The sequence below is a fragment of the Salmo salar genome, chromosome 06, assembly GCF_965601325.2.
Source record: "Salmo salar chromosome 06, fSalSal1, whole genome shotgun sequence".
NCBI classification, from domain to species: Eukaryota; Metazoa; Chordata; class Actinopteri; order Salmoniformes; family Salmonidae; genus Salmo; species Salmo salar.
Window position 1 is genome coordinate 14973825 of NC_138296.1, and position 20195 is coordinate 14994019.

The following is a 20195-nucleotide window of genomic DNA, read 5'->3' on the forward strand; positions in this document are numbered from 1 at the left end:
AAGTGCCTGGATTAGGACCTGCGCCGCTTCCTGTGTGAGGCAGGGTCGTACTCTGCGAATGTTGTAGAGCATGAACCTGCAGGATCGGGTCACCGCCTTGATGTTGGTGGAGAACGACAGGGTGTTGTCCAGGGTCACGCCAAGGCTCTTAGCACTCTGGGAGGAGGACACAAGGGAGTTGTCAACCGTGATGGCGAGATCATGGAACGGGCAGTCCTTCCCCGGGAGGAAGAGCAGCTCCGTCTTGCCGAGGTTCAGCTTGAGGTGGTGATCCGTCATCCACACTGATATGTCTGCCAGACATGCAGAGATGCGATTCGCCACCTGGTTGTCAGAAGGGGGAAAGGAGAAGATTAATTGTGTGTCATCTGCATAGCAATGATATGAGAGACCATGTGAGGATATGACAGAGCCAAGTGACTTGGTGTATAGCGAGAATAGGAGTGGGCCTTCACCCCAGTCTGAGGTCCTGAGCGCTCTGGAGCACGTTTTCATCAAGGATCTCTCTGTACTTTGCTCCTTTCATCTTTGCCATCCTGACTAGTCTCCCAGTCCCTGCTGCTGGTAGCATCTCCACAGCAGGATGCTACCACCACCATGCTTCATCGTAGGGATGGTGCCAGGTTTCCTCCAGACGTGATGCTTGGCTTTCAGGCCAAGGAGTTCAATCTTGGTTTCATCAGACCAGGGAATCTTGTTTCTCATGGTCTGAGAGTCCTTCAGGTGCCTTTTAATTAGGAATTTTACTGCACACTGCCCTATCCCATCTGGACAAGAGGAATACCTATGTAAGAATGATATTCATTGACTATAGCTCGGCATTCAACACCATAGTACCCTCCAAGCTCATCATTAAGCTCGAGGCCCTGGGTCTGAACCCTGCCCTGTGCAATTGGGTCCTGGTCTTCCTGACAGGCCAACCCCAGGTGGTGAAGGTAGGAAACAACACCTTCACTTTGCTGATCCTCAACACTGGGGCCCCCACGAGGGTGCGTGCTCAGCTCCCTCCTGTACTCCCTGTTCACCTATGACTGCATGGGTATGCACGCCTCCAACTCAATCATCCAAGTTTACAGACAACAGTAGTAGGCCTGATTACCAACAATGACGAGACAGCCTACAGGGAGGAGGTGAGGGCTCTGGTGTCAGGAAAATAACCTCTATCACTTTTCAGGATTTGCCGTACCAGGCGGTGATACAGCCCGACAGGATGCTCTCGATTGTGCATCTATAAAAGTTTGTGTTTTAGATGACAAGCCAAATTTCCAAACGGCAACTGCACCACGCACAACCGCAGGGCTCTCCAGAGGGTAGTGAGGTCTGCACAACGCATCACCAGGGGGGCAAACTACCTGCCCTCCAGGACACCTACAGTACCCGATGTCACAGGAAGGCCAAAAAGATCATCAAGGACAACAGCCACCCGAGCCACTGCCTGTTCACACCGCTAACATCCAGAAGGCGAGGTCAGTACAGGTGCATCAAAGCTGGGACCAAGACTGAAAAACAGCTTCTATCAAGGCCATCAGACTGTTAAACAGCTATCACTAGCACAGAGAGGCTGCTGCCTACATACAGACTAAGTCATTGGCCACTTTAATAAATGGAACACTAGTCACTTTAATAATGATTACATATTACATTACTCATCTCATACGTATATACTGTTCTATACCATCTACTGTATCTCAGTCTATGCCACTGACATTGCTTGTCCATATATTTATTTATTCTTAATTCCATTGCTTTACTTAGATGTGTGTGTATTAGGTATTTGTTGTGACATTGTTAGATATTGCTGCACTGTCGGAACTAGAAGCACAAGCATTTCACTACACCCGCAATAACATCTGCTGAACACGTGCATGTGACAAATACAATTTGATTTGATTTTGATTTGAGGTGTGGCTTCTATCTGGCCACTACCATAAAGGCCTGATTGGTGGAGTGCTGCAGAGATGGTTGTCCTTCTGGAAGGTTCTCCCATTTCCACAGAGGAACTCTAGAGCTCTTTCAGAGTGACCATCGGGTGCTTGGTCACCTCCCTGACCAAGGCCCTTCTCCCCCGATTGCTCAATTTGGCCGGGCAGCCAGCTCTAGGAAGAGTCTTGGTGGTTCCAAAATAAGTCCACTGTGTTCTTGGGGACCTTCAATGCTGCAGAATTGTTTGGGTACCCTTCCCCAGATCTGTGCCTCGACACAATCATGTCTCAGAGCTCTACGGACAATTCCTTCGACCTCATGGCTTGGTTTTTGCTCTGACACGCACTGTCAACTGTGGGACCTTCTCTATAGACAGGTGTGTGCCTTTCCAAATCATGTCCAATCAATTGAATTTACAACCGGTGGACTCCAATCAAGGTGTAGAAACATCTCAAGGGCTCTCAAAGTGTTTGATTAGATTTTAGATTGCATTGATGTCAGAGTGAATAGAGGGACAATAGAGTGCTGAGTACCAGGCAGTTAGTATGTTTGGTAGGTTATTAATGACCATCAGCAGCATCAGAGCTTGGAGAAGTCGAATTACCGTGACTAAACGGTCATGTGGAATTTGACTGCCATCATGACTCGTGACCGCCGGTGTGGTGGTAATAGGGTGACCGTAACAGCCCAATGAGACAGCCTATAGGGAGGAGGTCAGAGTCCTGGCAGTGTGGTTCCAGGACAAAAACCTCTCCCTCAACATGATCAAGACAAAGCAGATGATCGTGGACTACAGGAAAAGGGGGGCCGAGCACGCCCCCATTGACATCGATAGGACTGTAGTGGAGCAGGTTGAGAGCGTCAAGTTCCTTGGTGTCCACAACACCAACAAACTATTATGGTCCAAACACACCAAGACAGTCGTGAAGAGGGCACGACAAAACCTATTCCCCCTCAAGAGACTGAAAAGATTTGACATGGGTTCTCAGATCCTCAGTAGGTTTTACAGCTGCACCATCAAGAGCATCCTGACTGGTTACATCAGCGCCTGGTAGGGCAACTGCTCAGCATTCGACCGCACGGCACACAGAGGGTAGTGCGTACCACCCAGTACATCACTGGGGCCAAGATTCCTGCCATCCAGGACCTCTATATCCCAGAGGAAGGCCCTAAAAATGGTCAGACTCAGGCCACCCTAGTCATAGACTTCTCTCTGCTACCTGCACGGCAAACGGTACAGGAGCGCCAAGTTTAGGTCTGACAGGCTCCGTAACAGCTTCTACCCCCAAGCCATAAGACTGCTGTACAGCTAATCAAATGGCTACCCAGACTATTTGTATTGACCCCCGCTTCTTTTTTTTTTATGCTGCTGCTACTTGCTGTTTTATCTATGCATAGTCACTTTACCCCTACCTACATGTACATATTACCGACTAACCTGTACTCCCACACATTGACTCGATACCGGTACCCCCTGTATATAGCATTTACATTACATTTTACATTTACGTCATTTAGCAGACGCTCTTATCCAGTGCGACCATGGTCTTGTAGCAGATGCGAGCTTCAACTGGAAGCCAGTGGAGTGTGCGGAGGAGCGGGGTGACGTGAGAGAACTTGGGAAGGTTGAACACCAGACGGGCTGCGGCGTTCTGGATGAGTTGTAGGGGTTTAATGGCACAGGCAGGAAGCCCAGCCAACAGCGAGTTGCAGTAATCCAGACGGGAGATGACAAGTGCCTGGATTAGGACCTGCACCGCTTCCTGTGTAAGGCAGGGTCGTACTCTGCAAACGTTGTAGAGCATGAACCTACAGGATCGGGTCTCCGCCTTGATGTTAGCGGAGAACGACAAGGTGTTGTCCAGGGTCACGCCAAGGTTCTTAGCACTCTGGGAGGAGGACACAATGGAGTTGTCAACCGTGATGGCGAGATCATGGAACGGGCAGTCCTTCCCCGGGAGGAAGAGCAGCTCCGTCTTGCCGAGGTTCAGCTTGAGGTGGTGATCCGTCATCCACACTGATATGTCTGCCAGACATGCAGAGATGCGATTCGCCACCTGGTTGTCAGAAGGGGGAAAGGAGAAGATTAATTGTGTGTCGTCTGCGTAGCAATGATAGGAGAGACCATGTGAGGATATGACAGAGCCAAGTGACTTGGTGTATAGCGAGAATAGGAGAGGGCCTAGAACTGAGCCCTGGGAGACACCGGTGGTGAGAGCACGTGGTGCGGAGACGGATTCTCGCCGTGCCACCTGGTAGGAGCGACCTGTCAGGTAGGACACAATCCAAGAGTGAGCCGCGCCGGAGATGCCCAACTCGGAGAGGGTGGAGAGGAGGATCTGATGGTTCACAGTATCAAAGGCAGCAGATAGGTCTAAAAGGATGAGAGCAGAGGAGAGAGAGTTAGCTTTAGCAGTGCGGAGAGCCTCCGTGACACAGAGAAGAGCAGTCTCAGTTGAATGACCAGTCTTGAAACCTGACTGATTTGGATCAAGGTCATTCTGAGAGAGTTAGCAAGAGTTGGAGAGAAAAGAAAGAAGGGATACTGGTCTGTAGTTGTTGACATCGGAGGGATCGAGTGTAGGTTTTTTGAGAAGGGGTGCAACTCTCGCTCTCTTGAAGACGGAAGGGACGTAGCCAGCGGTCAAGGATGAGTTGATGAGCGAGGTGAGGTAAGGGAGAAGGTCTCCGGAAATGGTCTGGAGAAGAGAGGGGATAGGGTCAAGCAGGCAGGTTGTTGGGCGGCCGGCAGTCACAAGTCGCAAGATTTCATCTGGAGAGAGAGGGGAGAAAGAGGTCAAAGCATAGGGTCTGGCAATGTGAGCAGGACCAGCGGTGTCGTTTGACTTAAACGAGGATCGGATGTCGTCAACCTTTTCAAAATGGTTGACGAAGTCATCCGCAGAGAGGGAGGGGGGGGGGGAGGATTCAGGAGGGAGGAGAAGGTAGCAAAGAGCTTCCTAGGGTTCGAGGCAGATGCTTGGAATTTAGAGTGGTAGAAAGTGGCTTTAGCAGCAGAAACAAAGGAAGAAAATGCAGAGAGGAGGGAGTGAAAAGATGCCAGGTCCGCAGGGAGGCTAGTTTTCCTCCATTTCCGCTCGGCTGCCCGGAGCCCTGTTCTGTGAGCTCGCAATGAGTCGTCGAGCCACGGAGCAGGAGGGGAGGACCGAGCCGGCCTGGAGGATAGGGGACATAGAGAGTCAAATGATGCAGAAAGGGAGGAGAGGAGGGAAGAAGGATTGAGCAGAGGGAAGAGATGATGGATGGAAGAGGAGTGAGTAGCGGGAGAGAGAGCACGAAGGTTGCGACGGCGCAATACCATCTGAGTAGGGGCAGAGTAAGTAGTGTTGGAGGAGAGCGAGAGGGAAAAGGATACAAGGTAGTGGTCGGAGACTTGGAGGGGAGTTGCAGTGAGATTAGTAGAAGAACAGCATCTAGTAAAGATGAGATCAAGCGTATTGCCTGCCTTGTAAGTAGGGGGGGACGGTGAGGGGGTGAGGTCAAAAGAGGAACAGGAAAGAAGGAGGCAGAGAGAAATGAGTCAAAGGTAGACGTAGGGAGGTTAAAGTCACCCAGAACTGTGAGGGGTGAGCCGTACTCAGGAAAGTAACTTATCAAGGCGTCAAGCTCATTGATGAACTCTCCAAGGGAACCTGGAGGGCGACAAATGATAAGGATGGTAAGCTTGAATGGGCTAGTGACTGTGACAGCATGGAATTCAAAGGAGGAGATAGACAGATGGGTCAGGGGAGAAAGAGAGAATGTCCACTTGGGAGAGATGAGGATTCCAGTGCCACCACCCCGCTGACCAGATGCTCTAGGGGTATGCGAGAACACGTGGTCAGACGAGGAGAGAGCAGTAGGAGTAGCAGTGTTATCTGTGGTAATCCATGTTTCCGTCAGTGCCAAGAAGTCGAGGGACTGGAGGGTAGCATATGCTGAGATGAACTCTGCCTTGTTGGCCGCAGACCGGCAGTTCCAGAGGCTGCCGGAGACCTGGAACTCCACGTGGGTCGTGCGCGCTGGGACCACCAGGTTAGAGTGGCAGTAGCCACGCGGTGTGAGGCGTTTGTATGGCCTGTGCAGAGGAGAGAACAGGGATAGACAGACAGATAGTTGACAGGCTACAGAAGAGGCTACGCTAATGCAAAGGAGATTGGAATGAAAATTAACTAAACAACTGGGGAAGCGAGAGAGCAGGGCCTCCCTCACTAACCATTCGCTGAAACACTCAAATAACTATTCCAACTTCCACTTAGAAATTATAATTGATGTAAACTACAGTGGTTCAATGTTTCCAGGAATAGGCTCAAACTTAGTTTATTCAGCTAGATAACTTGGTACAGTATTCTTCCGTGGAACCCACCCAGTGCACCGTATCCTATGACGCCGTAGCTAACTAGCATCCAATAACACACGGTTAGCACCAATACTTGGTTACAACAAACTACCAATGGATCATTCGTGTCCGTGTCTAGTTCCTTTCATAACGCAGAAGTAATTAAACGTTGGCTAGCTAACACAAAGTCAGTCCTGCTAGCTACACAAGTGGACTACACATCTCGAATGTTCAGAAAGTTAAGCTTACGTTGCAAAAAATCTTATTGACTAAAATGATACAGTACTGCTAGCTGGTAAAGTTGGCTAGCTAGCAGTGGCTGCGTTGTAGACGGTTTGAAAATGTAGCTGGCTAGCTAACCTCGATAGTTTCTCTGTACTACACTTTTATCTTAGATACAAAGACAACTATGTAGCTAGTGTGGCAAACCTCTTCAAAGTTAGGAGCGTTTGTCACAAATTAAGTGGGAAACTGTCACCAAAGTCAGCCCAGAATGAAAGTTCTTTCGAACATGACAGTACCTGTGTGTTTGTTTCCCTGTCCTGGTCCACCCAGGCCGCAGGTAAGGTCAAGGATAGCAGGGTTCGGTACACAAATCTGGTTCTCGGTAGGTCCAGGTCTAAACGCCAACAGGTAAGTCCAAAACAGTCCAGCTCGTACACGGTAAATCCAGGCAATATAGATTGTCTCTTTCTCTATGGTTCATAGATCCTTCCCGCCCTCTCTCTCTCTCTCTTCCTGGTTTTTCTTGACCTTTTATCTGTGGGTCGGCTCCACCTTCTGAGGGTTCCCCTTGCTTCTGGGAATTGTAGTTTTGGCAGTCGGCCATTTTGTGATCTGTAGTTCTGATCGGGGTGGCCATTTTAGTGATTGTGCAGAGCCCGTTTATTAGTTCTGCCCTCACATATCTGCCATTTATCACTCGACCCCCTTCTTTGCCACACTAGCTAACATTACACTAATCAAATCGTTCTGTTGTAATGTAATATTACCTGCCGAGCGAAGTATAGCCTCATTGTTATTGTGTTAATTTAGTAAATATTTTTTTTTACTCTTAAGAAAAATAACTGCATTGTTGGTTAATGGCTTGTAAGTAAGCATTTCACGGTAAGGTCTACACCTGTTGTATTTGGTGCATATGACAAATACATTTTGATTCGAAATATTCCACTCAGGTAAAACAGCATAGCAGTTTCATTACTTTCTAAAAATGTACTGACAGTTGCGTCAGTCACTTGACATGCATGGCTCTTCCCCACAGGACCGCTCTTCCCCACAGGACCGCTCTTCCCCACAGGACCGCTCTTCCCCACAGGACCGCTCTTCCCCACAGGACCGCTCTTCCCCACAGGACCGCTCTTCCCCACAGGACCGCTCGTCCGAGAGCGACGTTGATCGCCGCGTGACCCCAGACCTCCAGCATCCATCTATTCAGGTAAGACAACATGGCAATTAAAATTGCATGAACTTAGAAGGTAGACTGACACCATTAAACAGTAGGGAATTGGTTACAGAAGGGACCTTAACTTTCAACTTTTGTGGCGAAAGGTAAGTGCGATAAGTTGGCAGGTTTTTAGGTAAAATGGGAATATAGTTCCTCAACAGGTCAGATATTTGGAGGTGGTGTTTAAAATATCCACTGTGCAATATATTTAATGCTGAGTGCTAAAACAAAGACTCATACAGTCACATTTTCTAAAAACTTGGTATGGCTTGGCCAGGATCAAACACCCAGCCTTTTGACTTCCAAACAGGAACTCTCACCACACGACTACATGGTAGGCTCAATACCGCAGTACAGGTTGATGACAGAGGTGCAAGCTAACAAGAGCTGTCTTCTGTCTCATTATTCACCTCCTGCATCTGCCTTCCTTCATGTTAACACTACGGCTATAAGCCTCCTTCTGACCTGGGTATCGGTTGTGCTTACAGGGAGACAACACGGGGGGACAAGGCAGGGACATCAGAAATCAAGTCGGAGGACAAAAATGCAACATCTATCCAAATGCAAAAATGACTGGACAAGTACTGGACAGTTTCTAAATGTCCTTAAGTGGCCCAGCCAGAGCCCGACTTGAACCGATCGAACATCTCTGGAGAGACCCGAGTTATCGGCATATTCAACACCGTTCATGAAATATATTACCTTCAACAGTGTTATCCTGTGATCAAGCCATCAATGTTTTGTGATTATTGGTGTTGTAAAAATGTTAGCTAACAGGTTAGCAATTAGCATGTTTGACATTTCATTGGAAATACTATGAGCGTTTTAGCTAAAAAATACGTCCCGTATTATCGGCATTATTACTATGGGCTCCCAAGTGGCGCAGCGGTCTAAGGCACTGCATCTCAGTGCTAGAGGTGTCACTACAGACCCTGGTTCAATTCCAGGCTGTATCACAATCCGGCCGTGATTGGGTGGCGCACAATTGGCCCAGCGTCTTCTGGGTTTGGCTGGGGTAGGCCGTCATTGTAAATATGAATTTATTCTTAACTGACTTGACTACTTAAATAAAAGGTACAAAATAAATAAAGATGGTACACAATAAAGATGGCCACCTTACAATTTAGTAAAAAAAGACACCAACCATTCAACTTTTCATTGGGTTAATCCTGTGGACTCTCAAAAACGGTTCTTCACCAACATCTTTTCAGTGTTGTAACCAAATAATGTCTCAACTCGTTTTACAGATTCATATTTTTTGAGAAAGTAGATAGCAGTTTAATACTAAAATATAAATAAAACTTTAATTTCAGTGATTGACATGAAAAATGAAAACACTGTTGGAGTTTGTTGCAGAGATGCACAATGAAAGTAAAGGAAAAATACACAAGATGGGTTGAATAATTAAAAAACATTTTTTTAGACATGTATTGGATTTTTTACAAATAAATAATTTAATATGAAAACAAACAATTGAATCTCAACCCCCATTCCTATATTGTCAAAGAAATCCACAGCACACACCTGCAGTGGAACCAGTGTTGGCAGAAGTCGCAGCACACACCTGCAGTGGAACCAGTGTTGGCAGAAGTCACAGCACACACCTGCAGTGGAACCAGTGTTGGCAGAAGTCACAGCACACACCTGCAGTGGAACCAGTGTTGGCAGAAGTCACAGCACACACCTGCAGTGGAACCAGTGTTGGCAGAAGTCACAGCACACACCTGCAGTGAAACCAGTGTTGGCAGAAGTCACAGCACACACCTGCAGTGGAACCAGTGTTGGCAGAAGTCACAGCACACACCTGCAGTGGAACCAGTGTTGGCAGAAGTCACAGCACACACCTGCAGTGGAACCAGTGTTGGCAGAAGTCACAGCACACACCTGCAGTGGAACCAGTGTTGGCAGAAGTCACAGCACACACCTGCAGTGGAACCAGTGTTGGCAGAAGTCACAGCGGACCTACACTCCAGCGGGGAGCTTGCAGACGGATCCACTCTCCCCACAGGGAGCACAGCAGGTGGTCTTCTTTTATTTGAAAAACATAATCAAGTTGATTAACATGGTTTGCAAATGCAAAGTACTACAGCAACAATAGTAATTGACACAACAGATTATTTAGTACCTGAGGGTGGTGCCCATGGGTGGCAGGTAAAGCTTTTCTCTTCCTTTTCTGTGCTGCAGTTGAGAGAAAAAGTAGTGTTAGACAGAACATGTTTCATGAAAACCATTTTCTAAATGTTTACATCAATACATCTGGAGGAAGCTGCAGAAGTTTTGGAGGAGGTGGACATGCCTTGAGGGCTGGTGCTATGGACTGTAGATATGTAAAGAGAGAAAGAAAATCTTTAAAGACTGCAGTTTTATAAAACACAAAAATACTTAACATATGTTACCTGTGGAGATGGCTGTATTCGAATTGCAGGGAGCAGGGATACCAGACGAGGCTGCTGTGGTGGTGTTACCAGGGGAGATGGAGGGGGCAGGGATACCAGACGAGGCTGCTGTGGTGGTGTTACCAGGGGAGATGGAGGGAGCAGGGATACCAGACGAGGCTGCTGTGGTGGTGTTACCAGGGGAGATGGAGGGAGCAGGGATACCAGACGAGGCTGCTGTGGTGGTGTTACCAGGGGAGATGGAGGGAGCAGGGATACCAGACGAGGCTGCTGTGGTGGTGTTACCAGGGGAGATGGAGGGAGCAGGGATACCAGACGAGGCTGCTGTGGTGGTGTTACCAGGGGAGATGGAGGGGGCAGGGATACCAGACGAGGCTGCTGTGGTGGTGTTACCAGGGGAGATGGAGGGGGCAGGGATACCAGACGAGGCTGCTGTGGTGGTGTTACCAGGGGAGATGGAGGGAGCAGGGATACCAGACGAGGCTGCTGTGGTGGTGTTACCAGGGGAGATGGAGGGAGCAGGGATACCAGACGAGGCTGCTGTGGTGGTGTTACCAGGGGAGATGGAGGGAGCAGGGATACCAGACGAGGCTGCTGTGGTGGTGTTACCAGGGGAGATGGAGGGAGCAGTTGGTACAGATGAGGCTGCTGTGGTGGTGTTACCAGGGGAGATGGAGGGAGCAGGGATACCAGACGAGGCTGCTGTGGTGGTGTTACCAGGGGAGATGGAGGGAGCAGGGATACCAGACGAGGCTGCTGTGGTGGTGTTACCAGGGGAGATGGAGGGAGCAGGGATACCAGACGAGGCTGCTGTGGTGGTGTTACCAGGGGAGATGGAGGGAGCAGGGATACCAGACGAGGCTGCTGTGGTGGTGTTACCAGGGGAGATGGAGGGGGCAGTTGGTACAGATGAGGCTGCTGTGGTGGTGTTACCAGGGGAGATGGAGGGAGCAGGGATACCAGACGAGGCTGCTGTGGTGGTGTTACCAGGGGAGATGGAGGGGGCAGTTGGTACAGATGAGGCTGCTGTGGTGGTGTTACCAGGGGAGATGGAGGGGGCAGTTGGTACAGATGAGGCTGCTGTGGTGGTGTTACCAGGGGAGATGGAGGGAGCAGGGATACCAGACGAGGCTGCTGTGGTGGTGTTACCAGGGGAGATGGAGGGAGCAGGGATACCAGACGAGGCTGCTGTGGTGGTGTTACCAGGGGAGATGGAGGGAGCAGGGATACCAGACGAGGCTGCTGTGGTGGTGTTACCAGGGGAGATGGAGGGGGCAGTTGGTACAGATGAGGCTGCTGTGGTGGTGTTACCAGGGGAGATGGAGGGAGCAGGGATACCAGACGAGGCTGCTGTGGTGGTGTTACCAGGGGAGATGGAGGGGGCAGTTGGTACAGATGAGGCTGCTGTGGTGGTGTTACCAGGGGAGATGGAGGGAGCAGGGATACCAGACGAGGCTGCTGTGGTGGTGTTACCAGGGGAGATGGAGGGGGCAGTTGGTACAGATGAGGCTGCTGTGGTGGTGTTACCAGGGGAGATGGAGGGGGCAGTTGGTACAGATGAGGCTGCTGTGGTGGTGTTACCAGGGGAGATGGAGGGGGCAGTTGGTACAGATGAGGCTGCTGTGGTGGTGTTACCAGGGGAGATGGAGGGGGCAGGGATACCAGATGAGGCTGCTGTGGTGGTGTTACCAGGGGAGATGGAGGGGGCAGTTGGTACAGATGAGGCTGCTGTGGTGGTGTTACCAGGGGAGATGGAGGGAGCAGGGATACCAGACGAGGCTGCTGTGGTGGTGTTACCAGGGGAGATGGAGGGGGCAGTTGGTACAGATGAGGCTGCTGTGGTGGTGTTACCAGGGGAGATGGAGGGGGCAGTTGGTACAGATGAGGCTGCTGTGGTGGTGTTACCAGGGGAGATGGAGGGGGCAGTTGGTACAGATGAGGCTGCTGTGGTGGTGTTACCAGGGGAGATGGAGGGGGCAGGGATACCAGATGAGGCTGCTGTGGTGGTGTTACCAGGGGAGATGGAGGGGGCAGTTGGTACAGATGAGGCTGCTGTGGTGGTGTTACCAGGGGAGATGGAGGGGGCAGTTGGTACAGATGAGGCTGCTGTGGTGGTGTTACCAGGGGAGATGGAGGGGGCAGTTGGTACAGATGAGGCTGCTGTGGTGGTGTTACCAGGGGAGATGGAGGGGGCAGTTGGTACAGATGAGGCTGCTGTGGTGGTGTTACCAGGGGAGATGGAGGGGGCAGTTGGTTGGGTGGTGGTGGACGTAAAAACTGACGATGGCTTGGAGGAGCTGGTGTTTGTAGTGGTGGGGTTGAGGGGACGACGGTGTGCTCGGGGGTCCGGCGGCTCCTACAGGTGTTGCACACTGGGAGTCACTGGCGGTGGTGACGCAGCTGTCAGTAGTGGTTCCAGCAGAGGCAATGGCGTCTATGGTCTCATCCATGGCAGCTCTCTCCTGTGCCCTCTGTGTTCTGAGGGCTGCCTGACGCTCTTTCTCCTCTACCTCGGTCCTCTCCTTCTCACCCCTCTCCTGCCACTGGCGCTTGTATTCCTCCCCGGGGAGGCATGTGGCGACCACAGGGAGTCTTCTGTATCGGTCTGTCCTATACTTCAGGACAGTAAGGATGTGCCCCAGGTCCTTCGGTATCAGCCCCCCCCTCTATTAGCGGGTGCTTTTCTGGAGCAGGGACTGGGGCAGGGACTGGAGCTGGAGCTGGGACTGGTGAGGGGATGGAGCTGGGACTGGTGCAGGGGATGGAGCAGGGACTGGTGCAGGGGATGGAGCAGGGACCCGGGGCAGGAGCTGGAGCAGGGACTGGGGCAGGAGCTGGGGATGGGACTGGGGCAGGGGATGGGGCTGGAGCAGGAACTGGGGCAGGAACTGGAGCAGGGACTGGGGCTGGAGCAGGGACTGGGGCAGGGGATGGAACTGGGACTGGGGAAGGGGATGGAACTGGAGCAGGGGATGGAACTGGAGCAGGAGCTGGGGATGGGACTGGGGCAGGGGATGGGGCAGGAGCTGGGGCAGGGACTGAGGGTCCTCCTGTGGTCACTGGGGAGGAGGTGCTGGTGGAAGTCACAGTGCTGCTGGTTCCAGGAGAGGCAGTGTTGGTACCCGGTAGGGACCGAGACGGCATTAAATGGGACCCTTCAATGGCTGAAGGGGTAAAAGGGAAGAGGCCACACTTCTTACACAGTTCCACCACATAGTGCCCTGGGGAGCCAGCACCTTGTGCCTGCTCTGGTCGCTACAAAACCCTAATTTTACAGCTTTGTCATTTAACAATTTAAATTTGACTTGATGAAGCCACAATGTGCCAGAGATAATTAGACAACTGTGATAATCTGAAGTACCTAAAAGGGCCACTAGATTTGACTTTTTATTTTATTTAACTAGGCAAGTCAGTTAAGAACAAATTGTTATTTACAATGACGGCCTACCCCGGACGACGCTTGGCCAATTGTGCGCCACCAAAGGGACTCCCAATCAAGGGCAGATGTGATTCAGCCTGGATTCGAACCAGGGACTGTAGTGTCACCGCTTGCACTGAGATGCTGTGCCACTCGGGAGCCCAATTACAAATTATTCTTAAAATATACCAAAATTCTGGTAGTTTACTGGGAAACGTAGAAAGTTCCCAGTAACATACCCTCCCTTTGCAAGCCCTATCCTAGATCAGAACTTCTACTGAGATGCTTCATAAATACAGGCCTTAGTCTATATCAACACATAGCATGGGAACCCTGAAATGTAGCCTTTTAGAAGTGTATAGTAAAAAATGACTGCTGCTTTGCACAGGTTATCATAAAATACCTGCTACACAAATTTTAGTAACCAACATATTACAATATCCACCACCATACTTTTGGACCAATGCAACAAGTCTTCTAGACTGTAGACAGAAAATGCCTAGACACAATTCTACAAAAAATTCAATTTATTTAGATTCATATTTCAAGAAAATAGTGTAACATTTATAATTCTTACAAGACAATACAGTACAAATCCTTTCCAGGAGAGGGAAAGAGGGGGAGTGGGGAAAGCCGGTTAATATGGAGTCTGTTGGTTCTGCCTCTCACCATCCAAAGCGAGACACCAGCTTCTCCTGATCATCCAGGTCTTTCTGCACCTTCTTCCTCATGTAGAATATGGGACAGTCCCGGCTGTACACAGGGAGGGACAGAAACATAAACTTAATAATAATAATATATACCGTGGGGTCTTAAATTATTGACAACCTTGATAAAGATGAGCAAAAACGAATAAAATAAAGAGTTCAAATACTGTATGCTCCATAAATATGGGGATTTATATTATTTCATTGCTCAGAGAAAGATATTTTGTTTAAGTAACTTTATCTCCTGTTTCAATACCTCACCTTGAGAGGATAAGGGTACTGAGCCTTCTTCTAAAGTGTTTCATGAGATTATAGAACACAATGGGAGGGATCTTACACCATTCCTCTAAACAACATCTTTGGAGATCCTTCGTCTGTGCTTATGGACTTCCCTCTTCAATTCAAACCACAGGTTTTCAAATGGTTTTGAAGTCTGGAGACAGATGTTGATTTTGTGGCCAATAAAAATTGTATTTGTGGATTTTGATTTGTGCTTGGGGTTATTGTCTTGCTGGAAGATCCACTTGGGGCTAACTTTCAGCCTCCTGGCAGAGGCAACCAGGTTTTTGGCCAAAATATCCTAGTACTTGGTGAAGTACTGTGGCAAGAAAAAGTATGAACCCTTTGGAATTACCTGGATTTCTGCATAAATTGGTCATAAAATTTGATCGGATCTTCATCTAATTCACAACAGTAGACAAACACAGTCTGCTTAAACTAATAACACACAAACAATTATACGTTTTCATGTCTTTATTGAACACCGTGTAAACAGTCACAGTGCAGGGCGGAAAAAGTATGTGAACCCTTGTATTTAATAACTGGTTGACCCTCCTTTGGCAGCAATAATCTCAACCAAACGTTTTCTGTAGTTGCCGATCAGACCTGCACAACGGTCAGGAGGGATTTTGGACCATTCCTCGTTAGAACTGTTTCAGTTCAGCAATATTCTTAGCATGTCTGGTGTGAACCGCTCTCGAGGTCATGCTACAGCATTTTAAAATCAGGTTGAAGCCATTCTGTTGTTGATTTACTTCTGTGTTGTGGGTCGTTGTCCTGTTGCGCTTTAATTAGCGGACAAATAGCCTTACACTGTTCTGCAAAATGTCTTGATAAACTTGGGAATACATTTTTCTGTCAATGATAGCAAGCTGTCCAGGCCCTGAGGCAGCAATGCAGCCCCAAACCATGATGCCCCCTCCACCATACTTTACAGTTGGGATGAGGTTTTGATGTTGTGTTTTCCTTCCAATCAACTCAACTTTAGTTTCATCTGTCCACAGAATATTTTGCCAGTAGCGCTGTGGAACATCAAGGGGCACTTTTGCGAACTTCAGACGTGCAGCAATGTTTTTTTTGGACAGCAGTGGCTTCTTCCGTAGTGTCCTCCCATGAACACCATTCTTGTTTAGTGTTTTACGTATCATAGACTCGTCAACAGAGATGTTAGCATGTTCCAGAGATTTCTGTAAGTCTTTAGCTGACACTAGGATACTTCTTAACCTCATTGAGCATTCTGCGCTGTGCTCTTGCTGTCATCTTTGCAGGACGGCCACTCCTAGGGAGAGTAGCAACAGTGCTGAACTTTCTCCATTTATAGACAATTTGTCTTACCGTGGAGTGATGTGCATCAAGGCTTTTATAGATACTTTTGTAACCCTTTCCAGCTTTATGCAAGTCAACAATTCTTAATCTTAGGTATTCTGAGATCTCTTTTGTTCGAGGCATGGTTCACATCAGGCGATGCTTCTTGTGAATAGCAAACTCAAATTTTGTGAGTGTTTTTTATAGGGCAAGGCAGCTCTAACCAACATATCTAATCTCGTCTCATTGATTGGACTCCAGGTTAGCTGACTCGTTAGCTTTTGGAAAAGTCATTAGCCAAGGGGTTCGCCTACTTTTTCCAACCTACACCGAATGTTTAAATGATGTATTCAATATAGACAAGAAAAATACAATAATTTGTGTGTTATTAGTTTAAGCACACTGTTTGTTTATTGTTGTGACTAAGATGAAGATCAGATCAAATTTTATGACCAATTTATGCAGAAATCCAGGTAATTCTAAAGGGTTCACTTTTTCTTGTCACTGTACATTATCCCGTTGGCCTTAACAAGGGCCCCAGAAACAGTAGACGCAAAATAGCCCCATAACATCAAACATCCATGAAAAACAGAGCTCTTTGGCCACGCACACTAGAGGTGGGTTTGACGTGAAAATGAGAATGCATGAGCAGAACCCCATACCTACTGTAAAATTTTGGGACTATTGTTGCTATTTTCACAAGAGATATACTCCAGAAAACGTAATACAACCTATACAGAGTGTGCAACTTTCTTTTTATACAGTTTACCCTCCGTCAGAATCAACAAAAATGTTTGGGTGTGTGTCAGCTCATGCTTTTTAAGGGACTGCTGCTCTGACAGCTTGGTTACTGGGGGGTTGAACTGTGATACAGGGGTTTGACGGGGGATACCTAATCAGTTGTACAACAATGCATTCAACTGAAATGTGTCTTCCGCATTTAACCCAACCCCTCTGAATCAGAGAGGTGCGGAGGGCTGCCTTAAGGTGTTTCACCTGTGCTGCTCGTCCTAATATTTATACATTTCTTAATTCCATTCTTTTATATGTGTGTAGTGCTGTGAATTGTTAGATACTACTGCACTGTTGGAGCTAGGAACACAAGCATTTTGCTACACCCACAATAACATCTGCTAAACATGTGTATGTGACCAATAACAGTTGATATTTAAGAGAGGTGATAACCACCTCACATTTTTTCTTTTAAACATTTTTCAAGCTCTGTGAAGTTGGTTGTTGATCATTGCTAGCCATTTTTATGTCTTGTCATATATTTTCAAGCTGATTTAAATAAAAACTAGGCCACTCAGCAACATTCAACGGCATCTTGGTAAGCAACTCCAGTGTATATTTGGCTTTGTGTTTAGGTTATTGTCATGCTGAAAGGTCAATTTGTCTCCCAGTGTCTGTTTGAAAGCAGACTGAACCAGGTTTTCCACTAGGATTTTGCCTGTGCTCATCTCTATTCCGTGTCTTTTTAGCCAAAAAAAACCTCTAGTCTTTGATGATGACAAGCATACCCATAACATGATACAGCCCCCAACATGCTTGAAAATATGAAGAGTGGTACTCAGTGATGTGCCACATTGGATTTGCCCCAAACATAACACTGTGTATTCAGGGCAAAGATTTTATTTCTTTGCCACATTTTTTGCAGTTCTACTTTAATGCCTTGCTGCAAAACAGGATGCATGTTTTGGAATATTTTATTATTCCGCGCAGGCTTCTTTTCACTCTGTCATTTAGGTTAGTATTGTGGAATAAGTACAATGTTGTTGATCCAATCCTCAGTGTTTAATGGCTGTGATGAGAGAACTAACTGTTTTAAAGTCACCATTGGCCTCATCCCTGAGCGGTTTCCTTCCTCTCTGGCAATTGACTTACTTGGGAAGGACGCCTGTACCTTTCTAGTGACTGGGTGTATTGATACACCATCCAAAATGTAATTAATAACTTCACCATGCTCAAAGGGATATTCAATGTCTGCTATTTTTATTAGTTCTGTGTGTAACAGATATGTTGCGTGTATTTCAGAGTGGGTCTGTGTGTGGTAATTGTCCGACATGAGTGTGTACTGCTGGTACAGATGTTGCACATTTATGTGCATTAAAGTTTCCCTTTCATTAGTGAATATAGAGTATCTCCCATTTCAGAAATGTCACCTATGTATTTATTTACATAAGTTATCTTTAGATTGTAAACTAACTTGGAGCTTGACATCACTCTGTGAGAGAGTCACATTAACGATGTACCGGCAAAGTAACTTTCAAACACACACATTTGTATACCTGGTACAGAGCACATCCTCATGGAGAGAGCCCTGACAGCGTTGACACTGTGTCCACAGGCGAGAGAAGCGCTCCTCCAGAGTACTTAAGTGGAAGATCTAGAATTCAAAGAGATTCACCATTATTAAGTACACTGAACAAAAATATAAACACAACATGCAACAATTTCAAAGATTTTGCTGAGATACAGTTCATATAAGGAAATCAGTCAATTTAAATAAATTCATTAGGCCCTAATCTGTGGATTTCACATGACTGGGCTGGGGCACAGCCATGAGTGGGCATAGGGTCACCCACTAGGAAGCCAGGTCCAACCAATCAGAATGAGTTTTTCACCACAAAAGGGCTTTATTACAGACTAAAACTCCTCCGCAACCCCCCTCCCCCCTCTGACGATCCCGCAGGTGAAGAAGCCAGATGTGGAGATCCTGAGTGGTTCCACGTAGTCTACGGTAGGGAGGCCGGTTGGATGTACTGCCAAATTCTATAAAACAACTTTGGTGGCAGCTTATGGTAAAGAAATGCATGTTCAATTCTCTGGTAACAGCTCTGGTGGTCATTCCTGCAGTCATCATGCCAATTGCACGCTCCCTATGGCATTGTGTTGTGTGACAAAACTGCACATATTAGAATGGCCTTTTATTGTCCCCAGCACAAGGTGCACCTGTGTAATGATCATGCTGTTTAATCAGCTTATTGATATGCCACACCTGTAGGTTGGATAGCTTATATTGGGAAAGGAGAAATGCTCGCAAACAGGAATGTAAACACAATAGTGCACACAATTTGAGAGAAATAAGCTTTTGTGCGTATGGAACATTTCTGGGATCTTTTATTTCAGCTCATGAAACATGGGACCAACACTTTCCATGTTGTGTTTATATTTTTGTTCAGTGTATTTAATCACCAGATGGATTCACCATTAGAAAGTAGTTATCACCACATCACCTTGACACACCCCAATGTACGGATGTAGTATCCCTATTACATTAAATATTTAGCACCAGATTAACAGAACAGGTTGGTATATTGTACCTCTTTCTGGTACAGCTCCGACTCCTTCTTCTTACAGAAATCACACACAGCCGCTGTGGGGAGGACAGCAGAGATTAGAAATCCCACACAGTCTTGTACAACTAACCTTGTGGGGACACACAATTCAGTCCCATTCAAAATCCTATTTTCCCTAACCTTAACCATAACCTTAACCCCCCTAGAAATAGCATTTGACCTTGCGGGGACCAACAAAATGTCCCCAGTTGGTCAAATGCTTGTTTATTCTTGTGGTGACTTCTGGTCCCCACAAGCATAGTTAAACACGTGTACACACACACACACACACACACACACACAGAAGGATGTGCAAGTGAAAACACACAAGAATGCAAGCACATTCACAGCAGAAAGATGGATGGATTAGTGGGAACACACAGCCACAGCAGAAAGAGGATGGATTAGTGGGAACACACAGCCACAGCAGAAAGAGGATGGATTAGTAGGAACACACAGCCACAGCAGAAAGAGGATGGATTAGTGGGAACACACAGCCACAGCAGAAAGATGGATGGATTAGTGGGAACACACAGCCACAGCAGAAAGAGGATGGATTAGTGGGAACACACAGCCACAGCAGAAAGAGGATGGATTAGTAGGAACACACAGCCACAGCAGAAAGAGGATGGATTAGTGGGAACACACAGCCACAGCAGAAAGATGGATGGATTAGTGGGAACACACAGCCACAGCAGAAAGAGGATGGATTAGTAGGAACACACAGCCACAGCAGAAAGAGGATGGATTAGTGGAAACACACAGCCACAGCAGGAAGATGGATGGATTAGTGGGAACACACAGCCACAGCAGAAAGATGGATGGATTAGTGGAAACACACAGCCACAGCAGGAAGATGGATGGATTAGTGGGAACACACAGCCACAGCAGAAAGATGGATGGATTAGTGGAAACACACAGCCACAGCAGAAAGAGGATGGATTAGTAGGAACACACAGCCACAGCAGAAAGAGGATGGATTAGTGGGAACACACAGCCACAGCAGAAAGAGGATGGATTAGTGGGAACACACAGCCACAGCAGAA

General features: G+C 47.7%; 2 protein-coding genes across 5 annotated transcripts in view; both read right to left on the bottom strand.

Annotated features, from left to right (window-relative positions):
- Window positions 1-6156: 6156 nt before the first annotated feature.
- LOC123743531 (uncharacterized) lies at window positions 6157-12676 on the bottom strand. The gene is made up of 5 exons (XM_082976137.1): window positions 12647-12676; window positions 10103-12458; window positions 9832-9884; window positions 9231-9734; window positions 6157-7689 (listed from the first exon to the last, which is right to left on the bottom strand). The coding sequence occupies exons 1-4, from the start codon at window positions 12674-12676 to the stop codon at window positions 9669-9671; spliced, it is 2505 nt and encodes an 834-aa protein (XP_082832263.1). The 3' UTR covers window positions 6157-7689; window positions 9231-9668.
- The window catches only part of pold1 (polymerase (DNA directed), delta 1, catalytic subunit), a 45270-nt gene continuing 37529 nt past the window's right edge, over window positions 12455-20195 (bottom strand). Inside the window, exons 25-28 of one of the 4 annotated variants that reach the window (XM_082976052.1) lie at window positions 19135-19187; window positions 18100-18197; window positions 14190-14273; window positions 12455-13266 (exon numbers count right to left, since the gene is read on the bottom strand). In XM_082976052.1, coding sequence (XP_082832178.1) covers window positions 13260-13266; window positions 14190-14273; window positions 18100-18197; window positions 19135-19187 — 242 coding nt within the window. In that variant the 3' untranslated portion in view covers window positions 12455-13259. 4 annotated transcript variants of the gene reach the window in all.